The sequence below is a fragment of the Carya illinoinensis genome, chromosome 3, assembly GCF_018687715.1.
Source record: "Carya illinoinensis cultivar Pawnee chromosome 3, C.illinoinensisPawnee_v1, whole genome shotgun sequence".
NCBI classification, from domain to species: Eukaryota; Viridiplantae; Streptophyta; class Magnoliopsida; order Fagales; family Juglandaceae; genus Carya; species Carya illinoinensis.
Window position 1 is genome coordinate 8,866,798 of NC_056754.1, and position 14,409 is coordinate 8,881,206.

General features: G+C 34.7%; 1 protein-coding gene across 2 annotated transcripts; it reads right to left on the reverse strand.

Moving 5' to 3' along the window:
- Nucleotides 1-565: 565 nt before the first annotated feature.
- Nucleotides 566-9,525, reverse strand: LOC122303072 (protein RIK-like). 2 transcript variants are annotated; one of them, XM_043114610.1, is made up of 12 exons: nt 9,258-9,523; nt 7,813-8,041; nt 6,745-6,843; nt 6,599-6,633; nt 6,448-6,523; nt 5,906-6,037; nt 5,738-5,815; nt 5,127-5,220; nt 4,934-5,051; nt 4,079-4,622; nt 1,454-1,694; nt 566-1,276 (listed from the first exon to the last, which is right to left on the reverse strand). In XM_043114610.1, the coding sequence occupies exons 1-12, from the start codon at nt 9,314-9,316 to the stop codon at nt 1,158-1,160; spliced, it is 1,824 nt and encodes a 607-aa protein (XP_042970544.1). In that variant the 5' UTR covers nt 9,317-9,523; the 3' UTR covers nt 566-1,157. The 2 variants fall into 2 exon arrangements, with proteins under 2 accessions (XP_042970544.1, XP_042970545.1); XM_043114611.1 differs by lacking the exons at nt 566-1,276; nt 1,454-1,694 and adding an exon at nt 2,499-2,787 and having other exon boundaries at nt 9,258-9,525.
- Nucleotides 9,526-14,409: the final 4,884 nt, after the last annotated feature.

Here is a 14,409-nt window from a genome sequence, read left to right on the forward strand (position 1 = left end):
CCGATGTTCCACGTATCTCAGCTTAAGCGAAAGTTAGGGCAGCAGACGATGGCACTCCAAACCTTACCTCCAATTGACATTGAAGGCATGATTAAACCCGAACCAGAAGAGGTCTTGGCCAGGAGGCTGAGGAAAATTACCTGGCTGTGGTCAATCTATTGATCCGTTGGCAAGGGCAACATCAAAAGGACGCATTGTCTGAGCCCTCCCATGACTTAAAGAAAACCTGCCCCCTTGTAAGCAAGGTGTTCTAAGGATGAAAGTTTTGTCACACGCATCGAGCCATCAAAGTATTAAGAGGCTGGGCTAATCGTGGGCCAAGGGCACGAGAGGCTTGGACCAAGTCACATGGGTGTTATGCAAATGGGCTTGAGCCCAGTTCGTTTACCTTAGGCCTTCAAAGGCATATTATTGTTGTCATTTACTATTTTACCTTTTACTGTCATTTACCATCTTGCTCTTTATGTTTGTTATCCAAACGCTATTTTGCTTGGTTAAAGGCTCTGTCAAGCTGTTAGTGGTAGTAGTGCTATAAGCATTTGAAAACGTGTAATGGAGAGGCATCTTAAATATCAATACAAAATTATACCTCTTGAGGTTTCCTTTATCCCCGTCTATCATTCTCTCAAAAGTTTCTAGAGGATTCTCACCCTCAAAGTGAGTACAAACCCTAATTATAGTCCCTATTACATTGAGATTGTTACATTTCATTAATGCTCCCTCGTTGTCAGTCGATACATAGTATTTGGCATCAAAATTGCATGAAATAGGGGGAAAGAGGAGGAGAGGGAGGACGGGAAAAAACTTTGTTTGAGGCCTTCCAACACAGACTACAGCAAATGACATTACCAATTGATTAAAAGATATTCCTATTTGCACAAAGCATATTAATGAACACACCTATACTCACATTGTAACAAGAATGCACCAGAGATCTTCTCGTGGCCTTCCAAGCCACCAAGACATCCATAAGCAAGAGATCTAAAAATCCAAATTGCTACTCAACAAGCAGTCTCACATCCCAACATCCTTGCACCAATACTTCAGACAATCTGACCACGCTGGGAAGGCTACATCTTACTCACCAAGAACTTAACATACACTCAGACCGAGTCCTTCTCATTGCCAACAATCGATCAATCAACATGGCCTATAATTTATAAAGCCCAGAAGGGCTTTCGAGCTACTGCACTGGAGCTGCCACTAGGCGGCTCTTCATGGTTTTCCTCGGGGTCGTCATCCCCCTCTCCATATTCCATCAGCTTGAACAGAGTATCTGAAATAACTAATGGTATCAGGCGCATTTTAAAATTAATTTAATGTGGGATTGGCCAACAGAAGCATAGAAGCAAAATGCTCCTGCCTCTAATAAACAGCAATTCCGTCTTGTAGTAAACATGAGGCTACTAAACAGAAGCAGTAAAAACAAAGCAGGTTAAGTTTCTATTCTTACCAGGAACAGAATCTGACTTTGTTTTATTCAGAATATTATTCTTGTCATCCCCTTTAATAGCATGCGTCGACAAAGTAAACTTTGGCAGAGGTGGTGGTAGTGGTGGGGGCATAATTCTTGGCCCGGGAGATGGCATTCCACTGAATGATGGCTGGACCAACTTCTTCGGGGCTGGCATAGTTGATACATCTCTCACACCGAAATTGGCTGATGGCTCAGCAGGCTTTAAAAATTCTGAACCCTGCAATGAGTAAGAAAAGGACAATCCAACCCTAATTTTTCAACAACAAAATTTATATTGTATATGATGTCAAATAAATAGCAGAAAACTCCAAGTCAGACTAAAAATTCAGAACTATAACACAAAAGAAGGTGGTAGGATGCAATTGGGAGAAAAGTACACGTGACTGGGGTTGAAATAGAAGCCCAGTACCAGAAGATAAGGCACCATATAAAACACTATTAGTGACATGTATAACTGTGACTTAACATGCATTGAGTATCAAATCCCTGTTGGGTAAGCTTGAGCCACCAACACAGATGTTAGCTTTGATGATAGCTTTCATTTTATCGCTGCATAAAGCAGCCATATCAGTTTGACCCCAAGTCAAGTCAAAATGCAGTGATAAAATTAAGGTCCTATAAGTAGTTGATCAAACAGCATGAAAATGGTTCTTGAATAGAAATAATCTATTCTGCAAGTAATAAATTCCAAGGACATTAAAATCAAAGCTCACTTTGGTTGTGGCAGAACCTCCTCTGAAGTGGTAGGTTCGCTGCCCATATTGGTGGTGGCCACCCGTTAAGGAAGCCAGCATTGGATTTATGGTACAATAAGAGGATGCTTAGGAAACAAGATGAGATGAGAAATCTGTGAATAGTAGTGAAATTGTTTGAGTTATGATGTTTTATAGAGTTTTGGGAAAGGAGAGAGAAAGTGTTGAATAAAAATATTATTAGAATATTATTTTTGTTTTGGAGTTTGAAAAATTTTAATTGTTTGTTGTGTTTTGTTTGAAAGTTTGAGTGGTGTTTAGATGTTGAGATGTGATGAGATGGGTAGAGATGAGATGAGATGAGATGGGATGGGATGAAACCACCTCAACATCCAAACAACCCCTAAGTTAAAAATTGGTATTTTGAAACAATACAGGTCAAACATACAAGATAAAACCAATCCACTATAATTGAACCCTAATAAAAAGCTCTGAAGCCATAATCGCCCCAGCCATCACATCTCTACAACTGAAAACCCTGTGAAACATACAAACCAACGACCAGATAGAGAGGTCCAGGATCGACGTGTTAGCTTCAAAGAAGATCAGATAAAATACCTGGAATAATAAGCACTGAAAGTCAGCATAAGAACCATTTGAAGTAGAGAATGATGTTAATGTTCAAGAAAACCTAACTACATAGTAAACACATATATCATTGCAACCATTTGTTAAAATGGATCACCAAAACAAAGCTACAAAGTAAAGACTTGATAAGGAGTGGAGATATAATACAGAAAGGTCCTAACAATAACCTAAAATCAGACTTGCCACTATGTCCCCCATTAAGACCATAGTTGGCTTACTGGCAAAAGCAGCAAGCTACTGACAAACTTATCATCCTTCGCTCAACCAAAATCAATCCCAGTCCCATATTGCAAAAAAGAACAACTCAAATAGAGTGGTAAAACTAGGCTTCATAAGTGATTTGAGAAAAGCTTCAAATTGACTAATCTTTGTGGTATAGCGCAGATGTGGCTAGCACTTTCCCAGGGTAATTACATATGGTAGCAGATAGTAACATACCAATCCCATATTGAGAAAATGAATAACTCACATAGAGTGTGGTAAAAGTAATAAAGATAGTCATATGTGCTAAATCACACATTAACTACTTGTTAAGGAAAACTGGACTTTAAAAGTGATTGTAGGATAGTTTCAAATGTATTAGTCTTTTCAGGGTTATAGCACAAATGTGGCTAGCATTTTTCCGAGTCACGAAGGATGCTATAGGCCTGTTATGGTATCCATAGGTAGTGTAGGCCTGCAATAAACACCAACCCAAATTGGGACAATAATATATGGACCAGAAATGAGTTTCTCGAGCACACTGTTGCAGTTATGAGATATTCCGTTCAAGCAAAGAGTTAAAAACACAAGAAAGAATCTCGAAATTGAACACGATGTTCCCAAATCTAATACTGGTATACTTTCAGATATCCTCCAACATTATATCAGAATCAATAATTTATTTATTTATTTTTTTTTTACAAGTCATATCAGAATCAATAATTACATATTTGAATCACAAATCTCCACTATTCTGGTACTAGACTTTAATGAAAGAAACAGAAAATATCTTAAATCTACATGATTGTATTCCAGAGGCAGCAAATGTAATCCTCCCTTACGCACGCATGCACACAAGAGAGAGAGAGAGAGAGAGAGAGAGAGAGAGAGTACAATCTGGAAAGGTAAGATTATAGAATACAATATGGTTATTGCCTTATCTGCTCAGTATGTTACGCTCTTTAAAATCACAGCAATGTTTAACAAATAAATCTATACTACAAAAAAAATTATGCCTCACATGTCTTGAGGAAACCTAGTAGGGGGATTCCACTGATACCTGATGGGATTTTGCAGTAGACATTGAGCCAGCTGGTAGTTCCTGAAACTTTCGCCTCTGTGGAGGCCGTTTCTCCTTCTCAGGATTGGAGCTTGCACTTGACTTCTCTTTGCTTGGTACTGGTGTTGCCATTCCAGAAGTGACAGGAGTAGGTAGCTGCCTAAGTGCCAGGGCAACTTGTTGCAAGGGTGTGGCTTGAGGATATATCCCACCATATCCGCTATAGCTCGTTCCGCCAGATACTAAAGGCTTGGAATACCCAACCACATTTCCTTGAGACTGCCCAGTGTGTAAATACCCACCAGATTGTGATACTGTCCCTTGAGAAAAGACAAGAGGGAGCCCAGGGACTCCAAGTGGGGAAACAAGGGAAGCTGGTGTAGAACCCATAGTTGTAGACGTCAAACCAGCAGCAGAACTTGTATTGACTGCTAATTCATTCCCAGCACTCTGAACTCCAGCCAATAACTGCTGCGGAGGAGGAACAGCACTGTAAACCTGCTGTGGGGGTGGAACAGCACTATAAACCTTACATGATGAAACCCTAAAGAGTTGGAACCACAGGTTATTTTCCACTAGAAAGAACAAGCTAGAGTGCAAAACAAAATGTCATTTACCAAGATCCACAATTGTTTCATCAAACCAAATATTCATCTGAACTCTTTTAGGTACCATACGAGAGAGAGAGAGAGAGAGAGAGAGAGAGAGAGAGAGAGAGAGAGAGAGAGAGAGAGAGAGAGAGAGAGAGAGAGAGAGTTTAAACTACAATGTAATATAAAAGGCCCTTTCAGTAATAGTTTGGATGGAGTAACACACCGAACAATTTACACCCAGCATGATTTAAAAGGAAATTACCTAGACGTGCCACACTCTGCACTGATTGTATCCAACAAGTTTTCAGCCAAATACTTTGCATCTTCAAGACTTTTTGAATTATTGCTTGACAAGAATAAATGCAGTGGTTGCTGCCCTTCTGCAAGCATTATGGAAGAGTTTAGACATCAAAAGGCCTCCTAAACGGATCGTATTGCAGACAGCCAGATTGTACCTTCTCCCTGTGTGCCTTCAGGGTCCCCTGAACCACAACCTCGTAGCAAGACAGTTGCCCCTGTTTCATTCATAATGTGATTTATATACTGGTCCTGCATGCACAAAACCGAACCACCACCAACAAAAAAACAATCTCTCCCAATTGCATGGAGATGTCAGAGAAAGCTTCAAACATTAGAATCCCTCATCTTCATCAATGTGTCATGTAAACTTCAAGATAAATAAGGAAAAACATAACAGCACAACTTTACCAGAAAATGGAGGCATATATTACGAATGCAAAATTAATATTTACATGTAGCATGAATAGAATAATTGGTAACAGATAACAAAATATTCGTAAAAGCCATGAACAACCCAGATTATCGTACAGTAAAAAACCAAACCTCAAAACCAGTGATCTATATATTTTTACCAAAAATGTAACTCCCTATATACATACGTAAAAACAAAGAAACAAGCAAACCAAAGAAAATGGAACTAGCTCTATACACAGAGAAAACAAAAGAGAAACAAACTAACCATGAGAACATTCTGCCATAGTTAACCTATCAGAAAAAAAACAAATGCAAAAAGAGGAGAGAAGGAAAGGAAAAAAAAAAAGCATACATTTGGTCCATGTATACGAGCAGCAATGTTCAAGGATGGGTCTGGCTCAAATCCCAGAAACACACATGCGCTCAGTGCCTGATAACCCAATAATAGAGAATTCAAATGTAGTGTTAATGCCCAATTAAGCCAACACAGACAAAAGCTAGCATCACAATGCATGCCTACCTTCACTCCAATGTTCATAGCCAGATGAAATGTGGAAGGAGCTGGCTGTAAAATATGACCTTGTCTCAGCATTTCTTCAACCATGGCAGCTGCACGATCAACTGCTAGTATCCGTTCAGCTGTATCTTTTAACTGTAGAGGCAATCCACTGTTACAATGTAACCAAAGGCATGTATAGATTGCCTAGCAGTGTTAAATATTAAGAGGGATATTTCTCCATGTCTTAAAAATAGGTTTATACAAAGGAGCAGTTAATTAACCCTGGAGGACATAGCCCATGTGACCCACATTATTCTATTTTTTCTAGTTTCAAGATATTATGCAATATGATTCTTCCACCAACAGATTAAAATTGCAGATTAATTTTCTTCTTTCAAAGTTCAAAACTAAACATGCTTCTGTACCAAGCCACAAAGGGTTCACACTTCATTTCACTAATTATGCACATCATGTCAATCATGTTTAAACAGACAAAAAATGCATTACAACTAAACAGATTTCAAACTATTTTACCAATTTGTAAAGCACTAAATCATCCTTACATGAACCCCAGCAGATATGTGAAGATACAGCGGCTTCTCCCCATCCGGTGGTGCATTTGGCGGTTGATACTTTCCCCTGAAACAGAAAATCAGATTATGCAATATATCTATGAAAGGAAAAACACATAACTCCTTTTAAAGGCCCGCATACCTAGTGATAACTACAGCACCAGTGAACTTTTGGATCTGCAAGTAAATTATGTTGATCAATCTCATTGAATAAAAAAATGGAAAAGGGAGCATTCCACTCAATTTAAATTATAATAAACCAATTTTTCAACCAAGCAAACCACTCACCTCCTCCTGTGTCTGGCGTTTTGTGAGCTTGTAACGAACAGACGACTCGGCATCGTTTATGACAATTTCTCGTGCTATTAACTCATCTTGGATCTTTGGCTAAATTTATTCATACAGACCAAGGGAAAAATGAGAAACGGATGACAATTCCAGATAAACAGTAGACACATGAGGGATAACTTTAATAAATAAAAATAATACTATTCATTTTATAAGTAATCAAAATTTTACTGATAAAAATGACAAATCAGTATCAGTAAATGGAATATGAATGTGTATTTTATATAGCCAATGCATCAAGTTTATGTCTCTAATGCTGTTATATTGCATTCTTTTTTCAGGAAGTAGTGGATGTACAGCAATCTTCTGAAAGCTCCATTAAAATATTTATACACGCTTATATGTAACCAATGAAATTAAAAGAAAAATGTTCCACAACAAAAGTAAACACCTTGTTGCAGCAGGGTGACGGTGGACGCAAATAAATCTTAAATTTGGGCAGTAAGTTATTAGTCAGGACACCAAAAATATATATTTAAACAAATGAATAGGAAAACACAAAATGAGAAGTTATATAATGTAAAGTATAAACTAAAAAATGAATAGGAAAAAAACAGAGAAAAGGGGAACATAATAGAAGTTGTATAGTCTCCAAGTTTGACCGCACATCTTGCTGTCATTTATGTGCATTGTACATATTCCTTCTGTTTGTAAACCAGAGCCACTTGAATTAAATTATAATAGCATGATATATCCTGATATTAGCAAAACTAATCAATCCAAATTTCGTTTTAATTTAAATATTATTCCTTGCCAGACCAAAAACATGCATTTGCTATACTTCCTTCAATTAGAGCATATATATATGGTTTTCAACGCCCCACATATTTCAGATAAAGATATATTTTCCCACATTCAGTATTTATTAAGCTAAAATATAATTCTAATTTTACTTATCAATAATATAATTCCAATTAAAAAGTAAAAATCATAACAAATAATGCATCAAAGTTCAAACAACATAGGTATAGTGAAGTCATGTATGCTAGTGCATCTCGCTAGGCTTACTTTTAAAGCAATGGTGGCAGTGTGTTGTATTGAAGATGCCTGAAGCACCTGGGGTACTGTTGCATAGCTAGCAGGAAGCGAATTCGTTAAAAGTGAAGCTGAGATTGGAGCCACATCAGGAAGCGCAATCACTCCGAGGGGTCCCATGTTGCCCAGCGGGAGGACTCCAGGTGCTGCTAAACCAACTGAAGCCAAGGACTCTGCAGGTTGATCCCACTTTCTCTTCTTTCTGTAACAAACGTTAGAAGTTATGGTGTTGCATCCCTTATCTAAACTGGTTAGTGACAGAGCCACAAGGTCAATAACGGTAGCATCACTAAAGTAAAATACGTGAATTTGTACTGGATTGGTGTTATATTTGTAAGAAGGTGGGGCATCGGTGGATCATCATTTACTTCATTGTGAGATGGCAAGGACATTATGGGTAGAGATCTTTAATAGAACAAGCATCGCTTGGGTAATGCCCAAGAGGGGGGTCGATTTGTTTGCATGTTGGCAAAGATGTAAGGCCAATTCACATATTGTGGATGTATGGAGGATGATTCGATTCCTCCATGTATCATGTGGTGTTTATGGATTGAAAGGAATGGTCAAAGCTCTGAAGATAATGAGCATTCTCAGGATGAGCTAAGAAGTTTCTTCTTCCATACTTTATTTCTTTAGGCCTCCCTCATGTACTTAATAGAGCTTGCTTCAATGATTGTCTTGTATCACATTCTATCTCCTTATTTTGTAACTAGGTGTATGCTGTTTGTATACCTCCTGTGTACTTGAACTATGCCTGTTTACTTCTATCAATAAAATGTCATTTTACTTGCAAAAAAAATAAAAATAAAAGTGAATTTGTACATACACCTTCATGCTTAAGACACTGTAAGGCGAAAGAGTTCATATGCATCTTTCCTCATCCGAGTTTTCAATCCCAAAACAATTTGAAGAGTATCATGCAAAGCAACATAATTGCCAGTAATCATGTGAATTTTTAACGTTCTATTCAAAAACTTACCTTTGCATCTCATGCAAAATTCAATGTGAAAAGAAAAAGAAAAAAAAAAAAAAAGCACTATTTTTAAGGATATGTTCTTCCTCCCGGGCAACGCTTGACAATAATATTTCACTGAAATCTGACGACAACGAAAACCCCCCAAAACCCTCACTTTCCTCCAATGCCCTCGTTGAGAAATTAGATTAAATTCAGCCGCCCCCAAGAAAACCCTAGAAAGTCACCTATCCAAAATCGAAGACAAACAAAGCCTATTTATGAAACAATAACTCGAATCTTTTACACGGGAAAGGGGTGCGGGGACCAAAACGAAGTGGGAAGAGCTCAATAACGCTAGAATTGATTAATTTTGAACCCAAAGAGAAGAAAGGACAAGAAATGAAATAACAAAAAATCCGTAAAATTAAGGACATTCGTGGGATTGGTCCGCAAGCGCACAAACCTTTGCCTGGTTTGTGAGGCGTCCTCGGAAGAGATCTTAGAACCACCGTCCTCCGTCATGTCGTTATTTGTGGTTTGATGCAGCGTTTTCTTTTTCTTTTTCTTTTTCTTTTTCTTTTTCTTTGAGCTTGCGGTTTGATTCAGTTAATTGAGGAAAATGGAAGCGACAGGTTACTCGATCGGAGAACTTGAACTGGAAACTCAATTACCGCCACTTCGACGGTTTCAAGACTTTTATCCCAGGGTTCCTGCTACTTACCGCTGCTATTCTTTTTCATTTTTCAAAAAAATATAAATATAAATATTATTTAAATATTAAAAAGAAAAACAAACACACACACAAATTAATTATTAACAACAAATTTAAATATTAAACAAAACATAATACCCAAACAATATATTTGTGATGGTTAATTAGTATTTTTCTTATACCATACGAAATAAATAATGTTAGTATGCTCCTTTATTTTGTTCACTTTTTTTGACCGTTTATATATTTAATTTTTTTTAAAAAAATATTTATTAATTAAGGAAGTGATGATTAATATATTAGTAATTTTTTATTTTTTAAAAAATATTTAAACATATTTAAAAAACATTTGAAATACAAAGTAAATAAAAAGAAAAGTCTAATTTGCATTAAAGGATACAACAAGTGGTAAATTGAAGGAGCATAGTAGCACTATCCTTTTATAATATTTATTATAACCTTTTATAATATTTATTATAATTCCTATAAATATCCTTAAATGATATTAAATAAATAATATTATTGTAAATCTCAACCCTTTGAAATACATTTTTACACAATTCATCATATATACTCATATAAAGTCTAGAATTTATGTAGACTATAATTAAATTCAATACTATTATTTATTAAATATAATATAAATAGACTAATAATTTAATATACGTAAACTTCATAATATTACTAATATAGTTAATCTATAAAACCGGAAAAATCATTTCGAAAAAAGTAAAAAATTAGATTTGAATTTTTTGAAAAGAAAAGTGTGCTCCTTTTGTCATATGTCAAAAGTAAAAGATTAGGTTTGATTTTTTTGAAAAAATGAATGATGTTATCTTTGACATGCGAATCTTTTTAAATTTGAATATGAAGTCTCATATGCCTATAAATAGATCATTTGAGAGTTTCACATTCACAACACCAAGAGCATACAACATTCATTCAAAACTTTCATTCTCTCTTTTCTAAGCATTGAGTCTTCATCTTTGTTCATTTTGAGAGATATAGTTTGCGCTGTATTATTCTTATTTCACTCATTGATGAGTGTTTTCTGATAATTTACCCACTATCAGCTCTTGTATCAGAAAAAATGTGTGTATAACCCTTGTGCGTGTAGAAAGTATTATACACGGGAAATAGTTGAATCACCACGTGTAAGGTGATTGCAAGTGTAGAGGGTGTTCTATACGGATCTTTTGTAGCGGTGTTGTTCAAATGTGTAATAGGTTTCTATTTCCACCTGAATGAGGTTGAATAGTGAATTTGGGAATCCTCAAGGGGTAGCTTGAGGTGAGGTCGTAAGCAGTAGGGCCGAACCTCGTTAACATACTGAGTTTGCTTATCTCTTACCCTTACTCTTTATATTTATTGTTATTTCATATTTTGTTTATATTTTATATTATATATTTGATTTATAATTATTATTTTTTTTAATACAACTCAATTCACTCTCCTCTTATATTAGTCATCTGGGCAATACTATTGTTTTTTTTTTTTTTTTCTTGAGAAAGGGCAACACTATTGTTGGGGAGAAAGTTGAGAGTCAATACAATTAATACCGCAAAGATGAGAGGAGCCACTTTATAATTAATAACTGGTCTACAAAGGTTCAAATTACTTGGGAGAAGTTATGATAATTAATATTAAGTAAACATCAATCATTATCACATTTACTTTCTTTTATTAAAGTGGAGCCAAGTTTTTTAATGATCAATCATTTCCTTAGTTGTAGTTTGAATAGTGAAATGAGATGATTTTAATTAAAAATTGAATAAAATATTATTTTATAATTTTTTTTTTTCAGATTTGAAACAGCTGAATTGTTTATTATAATCTGTGTGAAAATTTAAAAAAATTATAATGATAAGATAAGATGAGATGAAACCGTTTTTATATTCAAACTAAGTCTTATTAAAAGTTAAAATATGGCTTGAATTATTATTATTATTATCATCATCATCATCATCATCATCATTAAGGTGTTACAAATGGTTTTAGCACTAGACTAAATAGTATTTGATACCACATGGGTCTTGATGAGATTGCATATTTTAATGAAAAAACTATGTTACTAGTGTGTAAATTGAAAAATATTTTCAAAATCTTGTAATTATAAATTGATTTTAAAGCATTTTGGACCGTTACATTAATTGTACCACTTAAATATGATAATTCATTCAAAGTTTTAGTTTAAACACGATATAGCTATGTTTGGTTAGTAGGGGGATCTCATATCACTTTAGACTTTCTCATTACTGTTCATATAGTATTTATAAATTATTTGAAATTACCTTAATATCTAAATACGACAAATCATGTTTGGTAAATGAGAGAATTTGAGATTATCTCAGGACTGCCTCACTACCAATCATTATGGTTATGGTTATGAGTCGTTCCAAACCGAAAAAATCTCAAGATGATCTAGTAATTTCAATTAAGTAGTATAGTGATTTCAACCGAGCAGGCAAAAGCTTCAACCGCTTTATGCTTGTCTCCAGCTTCAAGTTTAATAATTATGATTGATTTTTAGTTTAATAATTAGGATGTGAAAATTATGTTTTAAACACAAAATAGGGTTATTAAAGTTTCAATAACTTGGAAATGCAAGAATATATAAACTTTTGAAATAGTTGAGAAAATACAAATAATACTTGTGTTGACGGCATGTTTTATACGTTTTTAGGCTGGGCCCTCGGCAATGCGGGTCTTCAACCTATTTCTACAAACACAAGACAACTCTTGAGCCCAGCAACTTGGGTGGCAGCCAGGTGGAGAATATATTTTAAAGTTTTAATAATTTGGATGTGCAAGAATATATAAACTTTTGAAATGGTAGAGAAAATACAAACGCGAAATAAAATTGATTAATAAAGAAAATGACTTTAGTGCAAAAAAATTCTAATTTTTCTAATTATTTCCTGTGCTCGGAAGGTTGGAAATGACCTTATTCACACGTGTCTTTCCAGCTTTCCTTTCCCCTCGTTGAAGAGTTAGTACGTTAGATACTCATGCTGAGTAAGACTATTTTTAGATGTAAAATTCATTTTAATTTATTTTATTTTTGCATATTTTTTATGTATTCCACTGATATTGTAAGGAGATGTTTCTTTCGGACTAGAGACTCATAATGCAAGCCCAAATACGAGGTGATCCAAATCAGCTAAGTAACTCATCGACCCATCAGAAGACCCCAGCCTTAAAGCAGAGGTTGACTTACGACTTCAAATGCGCGAGAATGAAGGGGGGAACATGCCACTTCGGCATCCCTCTACTGAGCCTAGTCTAATATAGCCCTAAGCAAATAGGTGGGTGTAAGAGAGCCCTTGATCCTATGACAGATAGGGAAGGAGAAGCCTCAAGGCGTGCACCCACAGGATAAGTGGGATAATGGGCCATGCAGCATTAATTGCTCCATCCCAAAAGTCATGTCTTATTAAAGGAACTGCTGAGAAAACACATCCATCTGACACAGGGCATAGGCAACTAATTTCAAAGATCAGGTATAAAAGGCAATCCTCAAATATTATAAACTCTCTATTCACTCACACAAAACACTAAAACGATACTAACTTTGGTATTGTAGACTCCTCGGCCTCCACCAAGGCTCCCGTCTCGCGGTGCTTCCTTTGTGTTTGCTGGCTCAAGATTAAAGATCCAAGTTACTGTGAGTTTGGCCTAAAGATATGCAAAACATGACGTTAACAGATGTGATTGGTTAAAACAATTATTTTATATTAAAAAAAGTGATGTAACCAATCACATTAGTAGAGTGTGTAAGAAATACATAAAAATGATTGTATATAAAATTTTTGTACATTTAAATACATATTTCAACATATTTCATATATTCAAATACATTTAAATGATATTCACAAAATATTATTATTCATAAATCAACTCAAGTCATCAGATCACCCAACATAGCCTTATCTGACATATTAAAAATAAAAATTAAGATTAGTGTAAAAAAATATAGAGTTTTAGTGAGTATGACTAATTTTGAACTTTTTTATAATAGGGAGCTGTTGCTCCCACCGAAACCTCCACCAAATAGGCAATAGAGTTTTTTTTTTTTTTCCTCCAATTTTTTTTAAATATATTAAAATTTAAAAAAATTATAAATAAAAATTATAAATTCATTAAAAAATATTTACTTAACAATTAAGTAAAAAAAAAAAAAAGGGGAATCGGTGGCCACCATCGAGGACCTAGAAGATATGATAATACACGTATGATTATTTATACAACCATATTTATTATCGAAGATAATTCTATAAAACGTCATTATGTATTTCATAAATGTATGAAAGTAATCCCTTGATCAGAAGGACCTAGAAGACCCCATAAGACCCCAGCCTTGGAGCAGAGGTCGACCTGCGACTTCAAACGCGCGAGGATGAAGGGGCAACATGATCGATGCAAAATTGTAAGAGTACATTATCGTAATTTTATAATAAAATAATAAGAAAAATATTATTATCAAGAATTAAAAATTTATTTTTGATAAATATTAAAATTGTATTAATCTGGACTTTATTTAAAAAAGTTACTAAGATTTTTATAATTATAATTTAAAATAAAATTAATTCAAAAAAAATATTCAAAGAAAAATAAAGATATTATTCGAAAATTAAATCAATAGAAAAGAAAATTTTTAGGAAATCGATTTCACCTAATCTCTCACTATGTTTTACTATCTAACTAATTGAATTTAATTCTCTCTATTTGTTAGCAAATCTCTAATTCATCCAAAAGCTTCTTTCGATAGTCAATTAAAAATTATTCTTATTCATCATTTTACACAAGAGTATGCAAATTAATAAAATAATAAAGCAATAAAATTAATGATTTTAATACTACATAGGTTCATACAAGTCTTTCGATCTATTTATTTACCTATGCC